The 18,619-nt window shown below is 46.2% G+C and overlaps 1 protein-coding gene across 2 annotated transcripts in view; it reads right to left on the bottom strand.

Moving 5' to 3' along the window:
• The window catches only part of MMRN1 (multimerin 1), a 66,994-nt gene that overhangs the window by 27,879 nt on the left and 20,496 nt on the right, over positions 1-18,619 (bottom strand). The window contains exons 3-5 of one of the 2 annotated variants that reach the window (XM_081924775.1): positions 16,492-16,598; positions 4,610-4,720; positions 2,155-2,328 (exon numbers count right to left, since the gene is read on the bottom strand). In XM_081924775.1, coding sequence (XP_081780901.1) covers positions 2,155-2,328; positions 4,610-4,720; positions 16,492-16,598 — 392 coding nt within the window. The remainder of the gene's footprint in view (positions 1-2,154; positions 2,329-4,609; positions 4,721-16,491; positions 16,599-18,619) is intronic. The other variant, XM_081924776.1, reaches the window with a different exon arrangement.

The raw sequence follows: 18,619 nt of genomic DNA, 5'->3' as shown, positions 1-18,619 counted from the left end.
GGAAGGAAATTTCATTTTAAAAGCATCTAAAGCAAAATGCTGACTCTGTGGGGCCAGTGATACAAATCTGTAAGGAAGTTTGGTATCAGTGACTGATTTAGGAACACAGAATGCTGGGGCACTGCTGAAACAAGTGGGTGTGGAAGTGATCTGTGTTTGGATGAGAGAGGCACATAAACTGTGCTAAGCCTTCCATGGAAAGGCTGGAAATATGTCATAGAATCATGGAGTTGGAAGGAACCCTGAGGTTCCTAGTATAACCTCCTGCAATCCTGGGGGAAGGAAGATAAGGATGTAGCTCAGTCAGTAGAGCATAAGACTCTTAATCTCAGGTTCATGGGTTTGAGCCCCACGTTGGGCAAAAGATTCCTGCATTGCAGGGGGTTGGACTAGATGACCCTTGTGGTCCTTTCTGACTCTACGGTTCTGTGTTTCTTTGATGGGGTTCCAACAATTGACAGAGAGAGAGAGAGGCTCTTTCTAGCATAGCAGCGGTTCACAGAGGGATTGTGAATTTGGGAAGTTGTTCAAGTAGGTCATGTCTTGCTGTCTTCAAAGGGTCAAATGGATTGGGTTTCATATGATCATAGTAATTTTCTTTTGTGTGTGAGCACAGAACCTTACTGTGCAATTGGCAATTTAAGTGAATCCAAATGCAGCAAGCAAGTGGGATAAGATCTGACAGTGGTTTTTCCAGAGGTACACGTGCAAGTAACAGATTAACCCGCAGGGAACACAAAAAAAATGGATGGGAAGGAAGCTGACAGGAAATGGAAAATGTTCGAAGCCATATTGGACGTATACCCAAGGGTCAAGAATGCCACATAGCAATAAAATGCACCAACACCGGGGGCGGGGGGGGGGAACAGGATGGATGGGAGAGGTGGTCTAAATATGACTGGGAAAAGCAGGGCTATTTGAGAGCAGTATCCAGAGCTCAGAAACTGCCGAGGCAAGTAAGGAATGGACCTGCAATGCATGGAGATGTCTCCAAGGGGCTTTTAGAGGCTCAAAGGTATGCTATTTCTGCATTACTACTCAGAGGCAATAGACATTCAAACACAATATGCAGCACAACAAAGACCCAGGGACAAATTTCAATCGACGACAAACAAAGTGAACTGCTGAATGAAGATAGAATGAAAATCCAGCACGTTACTTGAGGCTTTTGCAGATGCTAGGTGCCCGCTTGCAATCACATGCATGGCAGGACGTTCTTCTAAGCTGAGCTTGCCGTCCGGACTGTGGATTCTTCCCACTCATGAAATTGGGTGGGCAAGAAAGTGGGGCATTCCCAGGGGGCGGACCCAACTGGGCCCACAGGCTTCTCTTGGGTCCGCCCCCTGTGAATAAAAAGGGCCCCACCTCCTACCTCAACAGCCACTTCGTCGTCGTATCCCCCACCATCCCTCTCTGTTCTGCTGCTGTGTTTGGTGATGAAGACCTTGCTATGGATTTTGTCGGCCGGGTAGGAATTTTCCCACTCGGCAAATTGGCACCAACCTGGTGGTTTTCACCTTCTTCATAGCAACCATCACAACTCTGAAAGAAAGGGGGTGTCCCATTAAGGGGGTCCAAGGGAGCGGCTTCTGTCCAGATGCCCAGATGAGGGCTAGGGCACTCCCCAGGTGACAATCCAGTGAGGGAGATGGTATTTGATGTAGATCATAGGACACCCTCACTTCCGGTTGACCCCAGTGAGTGTGCAGGAAGTGGTGGCTTTACCCAACGCCTATACCAAACCTCTTTACATCTGTAGTCAATAAAGTTGTAGCCTGATTTGACCCAAATACGCCTAGTCATGTCCCTTTACTTACTGTTTTAAGATGAGAGGGGGCACTTGCTCACACAAGTACAAAAACTCTCTGCAACCTGTTCGACCAGGCATGGGATGAGCATCCACGACAGGAGCGCTAATGGCTTTATCATTCCAACTTCAACACTTTGGGTTGTGGAGTACGCCCAATCACCCTTTTCTTCTTTCTTTTTAAGTAACAGAACAAAGGAAAACGTACTTCCCTGGCAGAATGTGGAATAATGGAACAGGACAGCCTAAGTCCATTTCTAATAGTTTCTTTCTCTCTTTTTCCTCCTCTTTCTCTTTCCCTGGCACTTTTAACTGGGTGAGTGATTGCATTAATTTCTTTCTTTTACCTTTTAGAAAAGCCTGGAAGTCTCTGCCCTTATCTTCATTGATTTTGCCTTCCAGAGAGGAGAGTGTCTCGCTCACATCACTCACGACGGCAGAAATGTTGTCAACCTTCTTCTGTAGCAAAGTCAGTCTCATCTCCTGGCTGCTAATCTGCTCATTCATTTTTTGCGCAACTGCTAGGTCAGGGTTAGTGGGAGGGAGAATGGAATAAAAGGAGAGGGAAGAAAGTCACTAAATTAAATCGCAAAAAAAAAGCAAGCACAGAAACAAATTCCACGAGCGATTGCCAGAAACGAAAAGTTTCTGCAGTCATTAATAAGAATGGGCCATTCTGATTTTTGTCATGTATCTTCAGCTATGAGTGACATTCATACAAGCACAGCAGCAAATAATTGCTGAATAATCCATATTCATTATAGAGTAGTTATAATTCCAGGAGAGTATATGGAATAGTTAAGAGAAATTTAATGAGCCTAAGTGGAGCTTTCTTCCACCTAGTTAGTTTTCTATGGAGGATTCAGTTTTACTTTTTAAATTAGGGATAGGGAGCCTCCCCCCCCCTTTTGCCTGCATTCCCTCATGGGTAATCTTCTGGGGGCCACAAGCCCATGGTGGTTGGGACCTGAGGAAAAAATGGGTGAAGCAGCAGCTAAGACTCTTTCCTCTGTACAGTAAAAACCAGAGACTTTTGCATACACCAAGCCTACATACAGCTCCCTATTCTCCATCTAGGCAAGCAAAATGCATTATCACAGGTCAAGGACATATCCACTGTGCAAAAGCACTTGAGGAGAGGGCACAGTGAGGCTATTGAGGAGCATAGCCAGGGGTTTGGGAAAGGGACATGGCCTAGGAAGAATTCTGAGGGCCATATTTGGCCCCTGGGCATGAGTTATCTCAACTCTGGTTTAAATAAATGCATTATACTCCTGCATTTTACCCCCCAAAATTGATCTAGCTGTCTTTCTGCGAACAGTAGATTGCACCACAAAAAAGCATAGCTTGTTATCTCTGGACCAATGGAATCAGCTTGGGGGTCCTTTTGGGTCCTTTGCTGTTGTTGAGACTCAGATAGCCTCAGTGGCATGGAGTGCCTTCCATCAGCTTCAGCTCGTGGTCCAAGTGCTCCCCTAGCTGGACAGGGAAAGCCTAACTTCTGTTGTCTATGTTCTCTAGGTTAGATTACTGCAACATGTTCTGCATAGGCCTGCCTCTGAAGATGGTTTGGAAACTTCACCTGGTTTCAGCTGCAAAGTTTTTCACCAGGGCAAGACAGATGGAGCAGGTTGTATCAATCCTGGCCCAACTGCACTGGCTGCTGATTAGTTTCTGGGCCCAATTCAAAGTGCTGGCTTTGACCTATAAAGCCTTAAATGGCTAAGAACCACAGTACCACAAGGAGTGCCTCTACCATGTGCACCATTCCAGACTCTATCATCACCATCTGAGGCCTTTCGTGTGACTCCTCCGCAAGAGAGGGTGGCAACGCGAGAACGGGCCTTTCTGCCGTGGCTCCCCATTTGTAGAATGAGCTCCCCAGGGAGGTTCAGCTGGTGCCTTCATTTAGGCACCAAGTAAAAATGTTCCTCTTCAACCTGGTGTTCAGCCGATTCACATCCCATACCCTTTCAAATGTGTTTCTGGGTAGGGGCATGGAGGGGTTATTGGTTTGTTTTGTTCTTGTTTTTATTATGTATTTCATGTTTTTTTTGTCTTGTATTTTTATGTTATGAACTGCCCTGTGATTTACGGATTTAATAAATAATGGTAACGGTAACCAGCAGCCAGTGCCCACTCCCAGTTTTGCAGGACCCTTGGTCCAGATGCCCTCACCTTGCCACTGTCACCACTACCCATTGCATTCTCCCCCAATCTGCACCAGAACCCAGAAGGAGAGGACAAGGCAAGCCGAGGGCCTTGCTCCTTTCTGTTATGAATGCCCATTCATTGCTCTGCTCATGGATTTGCATCTGTAGCCCTGCCCGCAACCTTCATACACCTGGAGAGAACAGACAGAGACCTCAAGGGGAAACACACTTGGCGTACCCTGTTCGCTGGCTGCAGTGTAGGCCTGATTATATGAGCCCTTGCCCGTGGCCCTGGCACCAGCAGCAGAAAAGATTGGCCATTAGCAATCATTTAACATATGTCACCGGAGCCCCTGACTTTATATTGCTTTTGTTGTTCCTTATCGGGCTGTTGTATCCAATAATGTTGTCCCGGAAAATGAATTTCCCACCAAGTGCGGCGGTGCCCGTGTAAGCCCATTCTCTATCAATATTCTGTTTTGCCCCCTCACCTTTCTGAGCAGACCCCACAAAGGAAAACAAGATTGCAAGAGACTCCAATGCTTCATCACATCGCTTTCAGTGGCCGGGGGGATTTCTTTTGTTCTGGTTTTAATAAATAGTGTTGACAATGATTGTGTTAGGGACTGCAGTAATTACAACCGCTGACCTGGGTCGCTGGGATCCTGCTGCTGCTGCTCTGGGCTCCCTGGCGTCCCCCCGCCGACAGCTGCGTTGCTCTCCGCTTGGTTGCTGTGTAGAAGCAATTGATCCTGTTGGGCTAAAATGGGGGAGAAGAATAAGGGTGAGCGAAACATTCGGCGTGACTAATTCACCCAGTACGCGGCAATATCATCGCCGGTGCACTCCGGTGCCCCCCAGCTCTTAGTCAGCTAAATCCTAATCGTTTGTGCTGATTCCCGAGTTAGCTGCTTTGCCCATCTGGACCACATGCTATGCCACCATATTGGCGGGGGATAGTGAATGGCTTTAATTCTTACCAGAGAGGATTATAAGTGTCTCCTTCAGGTTGCAATTGATTGTGATTTGCAGGAGCTCGTGCTAATGCAAGGTTCGCCCTCCCTTATCATTAGGAACACTTGGAGAGCGGCGAGATTAATGTTGAAGTGGAGGCTTAAAGAAGGGCATAGAGCAAGCCCCACATAGTAATTACATCGTGCCCATTGCTCAGCTCCAGTGATCATGGGGAAGAGTAATCCAGGTAATGGGCCCGTATTAGGAATGCCATGGAAGTGTGTGAGGTTTAGATCTGGAATTCAACTATGCCCTCTCACAATGCTCAACGGATTTCTGAGCTACTAGATGTAAATCTGCAGCACACTTGGGGGTGGGGTGGGGGTGGATATTTGCTGGAATTTGGGGGGACAGAGAGACAGAATCTCACTGAGGCTCGGACTAATCTAGCCGACCTTTCTGTTGTCTGTGAAACGTTCACTATGGGATTCAGGTTCCACACACAGATATGGAAAACTGAGTGGTTTATTTAACCAGGTTATGTGCCGCTCCCTGGCTGATGTCCCAAGCACAGGCCCACAGCAAGGTTTCCCCTATTCTAAGAGAAGACATGAAAAGGGGAGTCTATATTTAAGAGGACAGTGTATAGTTAATTCAGCATTCCTGAATATAACATACTTTCTATGCATATATAGAGAGAGGGAGAGAGAATTTGGGAACCTGAAAATCCCTGTGATTTGAAAACTCTGGTTCTCATTGTCATTGAAGGCTGAGGACACACCTCTGGAAGATAGATGAGAACTCTATTATCTCTCTTCTTAAGCAAGAACAGAATTCTGACTCTGCTCAGATGCATCTAAGTCCAGTGTCACCCAGTGACTAAGCTACAACATGGCACTATCCACCCAGTTGCTAATGCAGGACAAATAATGTCAATTTTAGTTTGATTAAGTCAAGTTGCTATTGACTTGATTGGCAGTCCAGTCCACGTCCAGTTTAAACTTGAAGAGCCCTAACAAAGGAGAGCATCAGGGACCTTGAAGATGTCTATCAATAGTCAGTACCTGGACAGCAGACCAAATGGGCACACACAGGTCACCTGGTCCCAGTGCCTGTCATCCCTTCTTTAGGGAGATACATTATAATCTCTCATCGTGGGACTAGTAAAGCTTCCGGTGACATTGTCAAGTGTGCGATGGAGCCCAGCTCGGAACAGAATCAAGCTAAAGTGATGCATTTCCTATAATTTATCCAGCAATCTTGAAAATATATATAGCATTTTACTCAAGCTCATTCTGAATTGAGACAGGGGGAGTTTGCCCATCATCACTAATAATATCACTCTCTGTGCTCTAGATAAGAATGAAGAATAATTAAATCTGTATTCAGCAGTTACCCAAGGGGCATGCAAGAGAACCATATCATTTTTAATAACGAAGGAACAAAATTGCACTCCAGATACTTGAGAATACTCTGAACTGATCTCTTCAGAGAGGCCCTTTCCAGTGAGTGTGAGCAGCAGGGATTCTACAGTAAATTGCCACAGTGTTGGCAATGCGTTTTCTGTTTTATGGAAATGGGTTATCATTTATTTGTGCATATACTATTGCACTGTTTACACAGCACATCTCACTACAATGGTAAGGATGACACCAAGCTGCAATACTTGGGATTTCTGTATTGCCAGTTGAGAAGTCAAGGTGCATGTTGTATCCAGCAAATCAGAACTCAACTGTTATAGCTGTTTCGGGATACTAAGAGGAGGGTGAGGCCAGACTCAGTCTGAGGGATCTGTTGAAATAATGCGCTTTGGTAGGTGCCCACAGACCCTGAAGGACTTATCTGGTAATAGGCAATAGCAATGCTCCAATGAGCACTGGGCAGGCAGCTTGGAAACACCATATATTTCCCGCAATGCCCTGGAGCAGGGGTAGGGAATATTTCGCAGCCTGAGGGCCGCATTCCTTTTGGGACAACCTTTCAAGGGCCATATGCCAGTGATGGGCAGTTTCTATCTCATTAACTAGCTCGTTCTAAGCTGACTGGCAGCAGTTCTCTGTGGCTTCGGACAGAGATGTTTACCAGCCATATAAAGACATACTAGAGATTGACCTTCAGACCCTTTGCTTGTAAAGAAAACACTCTACCAGCGAGCTGTGAGCCACCTCAGCCACACACGCGGGACATTTCTGAGCACATTTGTTGTCCTGGGGGCAAGATATCCTTCTGTAAATATATCCCCATTTGTAATTTCATCAATCAAAGTCACACACATTTCAGTTGAGAGTATGTAGCTGGCTTTTGAGAAGGCACCAGCAGCGGCTGCTGGCTCTGAGCACCGAGAAGGATAAATGCGGAGCCATAGATCCCAGCTGAAATTAGGAAAAGAGGAAGGATTTCAAGTGAAGGGGTCTCGCCTCATCCTAAAAATGAGCATTACATCCCGGCAAAATCAGTATCATGAGCCACATAGTTTTGAACCTTGGCCATCTCACTAGCTTGTGCTGTCATTTAAAATGCTATGTTCTGCTCATGGTAGAAGAGTCAGATCACTCATTTGTCACAGGCAGAAAGCAGCCCCCATGGGTGGGTCAGGGGAGAAAAAGCTGTCACTGTGAGAAAAATTATATTGTGCACTAGCCTAGGGGGTGGAGGGAAAGTCATCCAGGGCAGATACTAATGTGGACCTATCTAATTTGTACGTTCTGAACCAGGATGCAATGCAGCTATCCTATGAAATAAGCACGTCTAATCTGGAAATGCACACTAAATGTGTACAGATTTTCATTCAGACATCTTTTTTGCTTTTTGTTTTTTTAAAAAATGCAAATGGGTGTGAAAATGAACCAAAAGAAACTTAAGCTCGGAAAGCTGAGAAGCTGAGAGAAAGTGGAATTGGCAGATCTCCTTTGAATGATCAGAGCAGCAGTTCTCTTGCTGGAAGCAGCAGGTAGGAACATTACACCAGTCCTGAAAGGCCTACATTGGCTCCCAGTATGTTTCCGAGCACAGGTCAAAGTGTTGGTGCTGACCTTTAAAGCCCTAAACAGCCTTGGCCCAGTATACCTGAAGGAGCGTCTCCACCCCCATTGTTCTGCCCGGACACTGAGGTCCAGCTCCGAGAGCCTTCTGGCAGTTCCCTCACTGCAAGAAGCCAAGTTACAGGGAACCAGGCAGAGGGCCTTCTCGGTTGTGGCGCATGCTCTGTGGAACATCCTCATATTAGAGGTCAGGAAATAAACAACTATCAGGCTTTTAGAAGACATCTGAAGGCAGTCCTGTTTAGGGAAGTTTTTAATGTTTGATGGTTTATTGTGCTTTTAATTCTGTTGGGAGGTGCCCAGATGGGTGGGGTATAAATACTGTAAATTATCATCATCATCATCACCATCTGCCTTTTCAGTTCTACTCTGCATTGCCTACACTGAATGGCAGAGACTCTCCGGGCTTTCAAAAAATGAGTCTTTTTCAGCCCTGCCTGGAGAGGCCAGGAAATGAACCTGTGAATTTATGCATGCAAGGCAAATGCTCTACCACTGAACGTCTTTCTGTGTCACCATGCCTCTTCTCTCTCAAAAAAGTTACAGTGTACAGCATCCTGCCCAACTTCTGGTACCCCAAGTCCAAGGCAAACACACAACCCCCGATATAAATTGCCATTTGCTAGGTGCCTGAGAAGCCTTCTCTTCTTACAGTCCCAAGCAGTGGCAAAGGCAGAAGGTTTGAGCCCCTGGAGAACCACCATTCATGGTGAGTGAACAGTGCTTCGCTTGGTAGGTTGCAAAGCATACAGCAACATATTTACACAGAAGATTGCTAAATATTAGAGCCTAGTGAAACAGTTTGCTGGGGGCTCGGGAGGAAGAAGAAAGAGAAAAGTCACCATGGGTCTCAGCTATGACCTTAAACTGAATTTAAATAAAGAGGGGGGGCCTTTCTCTAGGTACAAAAGGATTAAGGAAAATAGTTTGACTCTCCATCCCTGCCCTCTTATCTTAGTTTCAACAGATCCACTGGGCTCGCTGCTGTTTGCAGATAAATGCCTCGGGGGTCACAGGGTTGCCAGGAAGAAAGAGACTAGGGAGCTGAGGTTTGTCGCTCGGTTGACTTGATTTCTAACTCCTACTGCTGTTTGTTATAGCAAAGGCAGTTTAATATCGGGACCCAGTTCAAAAATCTAGTATCTCTGTCACCTGAAGGATCAAGCAGTTCCAAAGAGGATATTTTTAAAGCTCTGATTCAACCAGCATTTGTGCATTTCCACATTTCGAAGATGTGGACCTAGCTTTAAGTTGCCGGAAGGCACCCCACATTTGCACTTTTTCTGTCTCTGTCGCTTCCTCCTCTAGTACTTTGAATATATGTGGCAATGCCTTTTACAGCTGGTCCATCTTGCCTGCTGTTAGCCACTCTAACTGGCAGTGCTTAAGAACATAAGAAGAACTGGCTGGATGAGGCCGAAGGGGCCTATCGGGTCAAACATCCTGTTCTCACAATGGCCAATCTTGTGGGGAACCCTTAGACAGGAGCCGAGCACAAGAGCATTTTTCTCTCCTCTGGTTTCCAGCAACTCCAACTGTGGAGACAGAGCATAGCCATCACGGCTAGTAGATGTTAATAGCCTTGGCCTGCACAACTTTGTCTAATCCTCTTTTAAAACCATCCAAGTTGGTGGGCATCATTGCCTCCTGTCGTAGTGAGTGTCATGGTTTAATTATGCACTGCATGAAGAAGTACATTCTTGTATCTGTCCTGAATTTTCCAACATTCAGCCTCATTGGCTGTCCATGAGTTCTGATGTCCCAGGTTGAATCCCCAGGTAGGGTGGATGGCAGAGAATCCTGTCTGAAATTCTGGAGAGCTGCTGCCAGTCATTGTAGATAATACTGGGCAAGATGGCCCAGTGGTTTGGCTCAGGATAAGGAAGTTACCGGTGTTCCTATTGTGCTGGGCCAAGGGGTAACCCGAGTCCTGAATCCAAGTCCGGTCCTGAATCCAAGGGTTCTGCAAGGAGTCAGTCCGACAGGGCCAAGGCAGGACATGAGGCAGGAAACTAGGCAAGGTCAGGCACAGGATCACAGGCAGGTTCTGGCAAACAGCAACCTGGGGCAGGGTCCAGCAGCCTTTTATCTCTGTTAGGGTAACGGCCGGTCCTGATCCTCTGGTGACTCACCTCCCTGTCTCGCCTAAAGGCAAGCACTTCTCCTGGAGGTCTCTCCTTCTCTCAGACCTCAGTCTCTGCAGCTCAGGAGACGTCAGTGGGTTACTAGACCCAGGGGCCGCCTCAGCCTCTCCCGACCAAACCGGTAGTGGAGCAGCTGTAAGTGATGGCCCAGCTGAAGGCAACGAGGTAATCCCCACATCTGGAGCCAGGGCAGGCTCAGGCCCCTGACTTGGCTCAGCTGGTGCTTGTTGCAGGGGAACCTGTGCAGACTGGGGCTCTTAAGAATCAGACGCCAGACCAGGTTCAGCTGCTGCCTGAGGCAAAGGATCTGGTGCAGACTGAGGCTCCTGTGGCTCCGAGTCTGAGCCCGAGTCCCAGGCCATCACACCTATGCCCCTCGATTTTTCATCCCATGTGGACCCTTCCTCCTTAGGAGACTCCTGATTACTAAGGCAGCCAGGTGGGATGAGGGGCCAGGAGGATGCAATCTTGTGGCAATGAGGCTCTTTAGGCTGCCTTTGAACCACTGTGGATTTCTCCAAGTCTCTGTTGAAGTGGGGCTCTTATTAGGGCCCCAAGCCTCTTTCTCAGAAGAGGTGTTTTCAGGGTCTTGTTCAGACAAGATTTTGGCAGGTGTCTCCTCGCTGACTCTCGGGCATCTCCCAGGCTCACGTCCTTCCTGACTGACAGATAGTATGACGCTATCCAAAATGCAGGAGCCCCAGGATGAACAAGCCTTCCAGATGACACAAATACATTGCAGAAAGCAACAATTAGGTGCTCCACAGGAGCTTGTGAGATCTAGCTGTCCTCAAAGCCTATCATAGCAGCAGTCAAGGCTGCAATGTAAGCTGGAAGCTCGGCTCACATTCTCAGTGGCCGCTGTTATCTTCATAAGGCCGTAGCTGTCAACAGGAGTTAAATACTTGCATTCATCCCAATTAATTACATAGGATTTATCAGGTGGCAGCGTGACGATACAATCTGTGACGGGGGGAATCAGTTACTCTCCGGTGATAAAGGGCCACCTGATGGATGTCCTTTTATTCTTCCGCTTACCATTCTTTTGTTCCCAAATATACGGGCTGCCAATGTGAAGGTGCTTCCCCCGCCCCCCAGTAAATCCTTGCAGCACCCTCCTAATTAAATCAGCTAGGTGGTTGCTTTGAGATATGATGCAGATTTCACAATCCCCTCTCTTCCTTTCAGCTCCATGCGTACCCTTTAAAGGTGGACTATTTCACATAATACCCAGAGGGAAGCATGGGTTTGCCACTGAGTGTACAGTTAATAGCTGCAGCCAGTCGTGACTCTGGGGTGAGCATGCATCTGATAAGTTCCTCTTTGTATCTCTTGTGCTTCGTGTTTTTCAGGTCCGCTCTTCAAGGAGGTGCCAAAGCTCACAGAAAGAGTGCCTGCTTTGCGTTCTGTAGTCACCGTTTTAAACCCCAGCATTTCCAATTCAAATGACTAGGTAGCAGGAAATATCCCTGCCTGAAATCACGGAGAGATGCTGCCGTTCAGAGGAGACGATATGGGGCTAGATAGAGGAATATATGTTCTACAGCACTTTCCTATATTCCACTTAAAATATATTAGGCTGTACTACCTGGGATAGCGCAGCTGGTAGAGCATGAGCCTCTTAATCTCCAGGTCGTGGGTTTGAGCCCCATGTAGGGCAAAAGATTCTTGTCTTGCGGGGGGCCATCTAGTCCGATGACCCTCATGCTCCCTTCCAACTCTACAATTCTATGATTATTCTATCGGATACATTTAAAGCACTAGGATACCACTTTAAACAGTCATGGCTTCCCCCAAAGTGTGCTGGAAAGTGGTGTTTTGTTAAGGGTGCTCCAGTTCCCAGGGTGGTTGAACCATCCATCCCTCTTCCTGGAGAACTCTGGGAACTCTCATTCTGCAACAGTGACTGAGAATGGGGAGCACACCTAAAAGCAGTGTGATTCCTCTTAGGAGTCGTTTCATTGATTGCTTACACCGGTTTAATAAATCCCCAATGAATTTTGTAGACGGGCTTAACTCTTAATTCTTTTCCTTTGTCTGCTGCTCTATACCGCAGTTGGCCTCCTGTTATTGTGAACATTATACAGCCATCTACTGGGAAAAGTCTATAAATGTTGAGCTTTTCGTCTTCTGTTTAGAATTAGTCGCAGGACTGAAAATTCTTTGCACCTGACAAAAACAGGTTCTGTTGAAAGGACTCCCACGTGGGTTTTCAGAAACATTTATATTTAATTAGTTAATTAGTTGCCTTTTATATGGGTCCCAAGGCAATTTGCAAAAATACCGCAAAGACAACTAAAAAAACAGTTTTTTTTAAAATGTGCAAACAACTGAAGATTTGGTTTAAAAACAACACAACATGAACCCCAAAGGCAGAGACTTTTTCACTGAGCTCAAAAAACTTGTCAAAACAAACATGTATTCAACTGTACTCAGTAAGTAGAGGAATTCTTTTTCACAGAAGTGGGATAGTCACACAGAAAGCCCCACTCTGAGTTACTATGGAGCAGACCTCTGAAATTTTGGGAAGCCGAAGGAGAAATTCTTCCGTATTGGAGCTCAGATGTTAGACTCCAACTCCCAGACGAAGGTGATTGACTACATGGGACTGGCTGAGATGACTGGCAGAATCCGTGACCAAGGAAAAGAGACGGTGGAGGAAGATTGGAAGAAGTTTAAAGTTTATCTTAAGAATGATTATAAAATTAATGAGTGCTAAAATGTCGAGGTTAAGAAAAAAAGAGGATTACAGCTGTAAATGATAAATTAAGTGAGGATTTGCTGAAAGAAATTTGGAAATAGGGATGCAGAAAGGAGAGGTACCGGGAAGTCGGAGAAGTAATATTTATGAAAAGAAGGTTGTGAAATTATATCTGTGTGTGTTTATGTGTATGTTTGTCTTTGTATAGTGTACTGTATAGTGCTTAATATGTGTTGGAAAATCAATAAAAATATTATATAAAAAAAATAGACTCCAACTCCCAATACTGTAAGAGGCAGGAAACATTCATAACACATTTGGGCTAGTAACATGCATTTATGTTTTCTGTAGATCCCAAGACAGAACCTTCCCAAGAAATTTCACTTGTCTTACTGCAGCTTTTCTAGTTCCACTTGAAAGTTTCACTCGAGCAGAAACTTACAAGCCTGCCTTGAGATTTTGCTTAAATAAACTTTGCTGGCTTTCAGAATCCGATGGCCCGTTGCCATTTGGAATTTGCACATGGGTAAGAGAGAGAGAGAGAGATGCCAACATGGTGGGTGAGAAGAAAATTTCAAAACTGGGGCACGGTGCCTTGACAAAAAAGAAGGAGGAATGCTTCATCAAAGAAGAGGGCTTTCCTAAAATTTCCATACCCTGATTTATATGCACAAATGCAGCTTTAGAAACTATATAATTTAAATAGAAATTCAATACCTCTTACTATAATGAGGAAGACTCTGACTAGCTGACCTGTGTGCGCCTGTTGAGGGTTCATTCAGATGCAGGGAATATCACATTAGTGTTCCAGTTTGTTAATAGGTGGATTGTGGGCCAGAAAAATGGTTGAAGGGGAGGCATATTAACCTCAGGAAGATGTACTAGGAAGATGTCCCAAGCAACCACATTGAAATGTGTGCTCTTCCATACCCTTGTGGAGCCCTCATTCATTTCAGTGGGCCTATTCAGGAGTACTGTGACCTTAGACTTGTGGTCCTCCCGATGTTGTTGGACTACAACTCCCATCACACACCCCTTGACCATTCCTCACACTCGCTGGGGCTGGAAGGAGTTGTAGTCCTACAACATCTGGAGGACCACTGGTTCTGCATCCCTGTCCTGTCTTAGCCAATCAGAACCTCTGAAGGATAACCTCAAGTTCATCAATCCCAATAAAATTTGCCAGCAAGGCACTGCTTATCTACTGTGGACATCACAGTGGTTGCTGTGGCTTGGATAAAGCACATCCCTTCTGTTAAGGTAAGCAGGCCTTCCATCCTGCAGAGCACATGGGAGTGAAGCAAAGAAATGTTATTTTCTCTGGTTGCCCCTTCGCTTTGGACTGGCCCCTGCAACTTCCCATGGGGAAGGGCCTTTGCTCAGTAACAGAGCACCCGCTCTGCATGCAGAAGCTCCTGGGTTCAATCCCCAGTATCTCTAGGTCCCGGACCCTAAGGAAGTTAGATTATCCTCCACCAGGGCCAGTGATGGCTCCGACCTGGTGGAATGCTCTGCCCCGTGAGACCAGGGCCCTCAGGATTTAACCTCCTTCCACAAGGCCTGTAAGACAGAGCTATTCCGCCTGGCATTCAACTTGAACTTAGCCTTATCTTTTATTCCCCTTCCTTCCCTCCCCGTCCCCTTTTTATGAAGATTACCCGCTCTGGGATCCCACAGCTAATTCTCCCCTGGTCTCCACGCTGGCCCAAATAGGACTAATTTAGCCAGCTAGCCCTGATGATCATCTAATGTTGGATTTCCCCCCTAAATTGATTTTTAAATTCTGAATTTATTGTTATTTGTGTTTTATACTGTATTATATGCTGTTTTTTGTTGCATCAATTAAGTGTTTTAAATTTGTTGTTAGCCGCCCTGAGCCCAGTTTTTGAACTGGGAAGGGTGGGATATTAAAAAATATATATATATTTACTATTATTTATTATAGGTAGGGTTGCTAAATATGCCTTCCTAAAACCCATAGAGCTGCTGAGATGGATGGAGCAATGGTAAGGTGGTTGCCTATGCTCCTATTTTCTTCTGGATTATCTCCTAACCCTTCAGAGTAGGCTTTCCTTTTGGGTTGGGGGGGGGCAAAAGGGAAACCTGAGGCCCAAGATCAAACTCATGCTCATGGAACTATTGTCCAATAATGACAAGAGCAACAAGTCTCCTTCCTTGGAGGTTTTGAAGCAGAGGTTGGATGGCCATCTTTCATGGCTACTTTAGCTGAGATTCCTGAATTGCAAAGGGTTGGACTGGATGATCCCTGGGGGTCCCTTCCAACTCTACCATTCTTTGATTCTATGAAGCCTTGAAAACATTTTAGATCCATGTTGCCTGGGATCCCAGATGTAAAAGCATGACGAACAAACAGTCCCCATTAGAGTTAATCCAAAACATCTACCTTCTTTCAGCCATGTATAAGAGAGACTCTTGTTTCCACGGGGGATTCCCGTGCCGCCGCCGCCAGTATTAAGATTTCCTTCTCTTAGATGCGAACGGCAGTGACTTCTCTACATTTTTGCCCATAAATTTTTAATCACAGCCTCTTCTCTACCGCCGATGATTGAGTTCCCTACCGCAGCTAATGGCATTTCTTGTAATATTCATCCATTTAAAATATGTATGTGGATGCCATATCTTATTTTTCAAGGGGAACTTGTATAAGGCCACGAGCAAGTAATAGCAGTCGCAAGCCTGTTAAACCACGACACACTTGCCATATGTTTGATCACGGGCGCAATCGTAAAATACAGGACTCCCTGTCTCAAGCAGGCAATGTTTCACACAAGGTCGGTGCAATAGTCTGTGTGGCATTTTGCCATCTGCCTCAATCTTAATCCAAATGAAGCCCCGGCTATAAATTTGCTTTGACTTCAATGGGAATGGGATTGAGTGTCTAAATGTATGCCCTCTGGCTGAAATACATTCAGAGACAGCGTGCCTTAAAAAGTCAGGGGGGTCAAGCTACTCTAGGTGGATTAATTTTTAAACAAGAGGCATTTGCTGAGTAATTACTTTATGAAATGGTTCTTTGAACCAGACAGGCTTCTTCTGCTAGGGCCAAACTAACCACCGTACTAACCAGAGGCACCATCTTCTCTGGATGATTGAGGGGGTCCAATGCAATGTCCTGTGGCTGACATCACATGACGTCCTGACATCTTGTGCGTGCCGTCCTGAGGAGCCAGGGGGTGGAGCTGAAAACCCTCTGAACATTGAGGGGGATCAGCTCCCTCAGAAAATAGTATATGTGCTGCTGAAGCGAGCACCAGCTCCCTCAGAAAATAAATTGGGATGGGGCAAAGGTGCCTCAGCCCCTAGGAGTTGGCGCCTGTGATACTATACTGAAGATTCATTCCTTTGCTGTGCCTGATTTATTAGGATCAGCTGGGATTAAGACCAGACTCTTCCTTGTTTGTCCAAGACTCCCGCAGAGCCAATCCAAGACATTCTGCTGCCTTAAACATCCAGAACCCAAACAGACCAACAGCATTGCTAATGTGACAGCATCTTCCACTGTACCTGAGAAGCATGGGATGATGGGAGTGGGCCAGAGCTTCCCAACACCTGATCTGGAAGGGCTTCCATTTCCACCTCCTGCAAGCAGATTCCCTCCCTCTTCCAGCCATTTTGTAGCCAGGTCACATTGCTTGCCAGGAAGGGTTAATATTTCCATCGCTTCCCTTACCTTTGGGCTGGCACGTTGCTCCGCTGTATCCGGGGCAGCACTTCCAGTCCAGTGATGTCACTATCATATGTTTGACCCTGTAAGCTTGGCGAGTCCTTGACTGGGAGCTGCAAGGTGATTTGGAAAGCAAACGTTAGCAGGGCTCTGTCTCAGATGAATGGACATGATACAGGATGATACATCAGTAATAGGCCACTGAGGGATTATTTTTGAAGTCTATTGATTGCGTCCTGTACAAGACCACAAGCAAACGCTTTTACAGAACAGCCTCGTGTCAAACCTAGTGAAAATAAAGACCTCAGGAGCACAGCTGAAATTAACAGTTGAGGAGGCAGGGGGTGGTTTTATTTATTTATGTAGGCATTGATTTAAAATACTTCTTAGCCGCTCTTCAGCAAAAGATTTTGGAGCAGCTTCCAAAGTTGGGCAATGGAACGTTAAAACCAAATTTTAAAAATAAAAAAATCCCACAAAGATAACAAGAGACAACAGAGCAATAACACAGCAATATAAACCCACTAAAAAGATATCAAGTTATTAGAAGGCCTGGGCTGCTTATATACCGGTAGGTTTTATCTGACCAAAAAATAAAATAAAATAAAATAATGAAGGGGGTGTCTCTAGGGAGAGCCTTCCAGAGATGAAGAGCCACAACTGAAAAGGCCCCGTTTCCTGTCAACATCCACCCATTGACGCCAAAGAGATTAAAAGCAGAGCCATGGGGGCTTGTCTTAATGCTCAGGCACATTCATGAAAGAAAGGGCATTCCTTCATGTCCCTGGAAGGCAGAAATTTGGGGTGAATGGTAGATGTCAGCATCTTATATAATGTGGAAACCAAATCCAGAGGATTCTGTCAGGAGCAGATGCCAGGAGCCAGTCAGCAATAACTCGCACAGTTTCAGTGAAGTTAACTCTTTATTCAAAGAAACAAGACAGCTCAGGATGCCAAGCCCAGAGAGCACAGCAACTCTTCCCGTAGAAATTGCTCTTATGGCAGTAGCCAAGACTAAAGGTTCCCGCCTCCCAATAGCCAGCTATGTCTCCTCCTCTCCAGGGCTTTCCCCAAGCAATCGGAGACTGTGCCTGCGAACCTGTCTTTGCTCCTCCTGCTTCATGCTCCTCGCAGCATGGGTGAGACACCTGTGCCTCCCACAAGCATGCCACCATCCTCTCCAGCCTCCACTACTGCCTCTGGTTCTAGACTGCTCTCTGCCACAATCTCCCTGCTCATTAAACCCTGTTGCCTCTTCAGCTTCCGACACCTCCTCCTCCCTCTTCTCCCTCTGGCCACTCATTGTCATCCCAGCGCCAGCCCCCTGGCTCTGAGCCTTCTCACCTTGGGGGTTCCCCAGATGGTGCCTCCCATTGAAGAAGAAGAAGAAGAAGAAGAAGAGTTTGGATTTGATATCTCGCCTTTCACTCCCTTTAAGGAGTCTCAAAGCGGCTAACATTCTCCTTCCCTTCCTCCCCCACAGCAAACACTCTGTGAGGTGAGTGGGGCTGAGAGACTTCAAAGAAGTGTGACTAGCCCAAGGTCACCCAGCAGCTTCATGTGGAGGAGCGGAGACACGAACCCGGTTCCCCAGATTATGAGACTACCGCTCTTAACCACTACACCACACTGGCTCTCACATTGCTCCAACTCCTGCAAGTCCACTTTAACCCAAGTCTTCCCACACCGGTTGCTTTTACACAATAAAACCTAAACCCTGCAAAACGGAATAGCCCAATGTGCACTGCCCAAAATCCAGTTTCATAGCCACCAACCCCTCTTGTTAATATGCTCAGTGATTTTGAATCTGGGAGGGCAAGAAGCAGGTAGGAAGCAAGCAGGGTCAGTAAGGGTGTGCGGCTTGGGGAGAGTCCCAGGGGCCACAGAGAGGGCTTAGAGGGCCATCTGTGGAGCCCAGGCCAGATCCCTGGCATGGATCATGTTCTGTTGGTCTGACTCGTCCTTGCTCCAGTTGCTTTATGAAGCAGAGAAAGGAGGATACAGGTTCTTCCTTGAGAAACCAGAAGACCGTGACAAATGCCATAGGAATGGATGGTGCTCATTCCTTACTTGAAGGAAAATCTCATTAAAAACGAAAGGAGGGAAACAACAACTTAAATTAAAAAGCAAATTA

Source organism: Podarcis melisellensis, assembly GCF_964234715.1.
Source record: "Podarcis melisellensis genome assembly, chromosome: 9".
Lineage (NCBI taxonomy): Eukaryota > Metazoa > Chordata > Lepidosauria > Squamata > Lacertidae > Podarcis > Podarcis melisellensis.
Note: the sequence above shows the minus strand (reverse complement) of the source record. Positions and strands in the feature narration are given on the sequence as shown.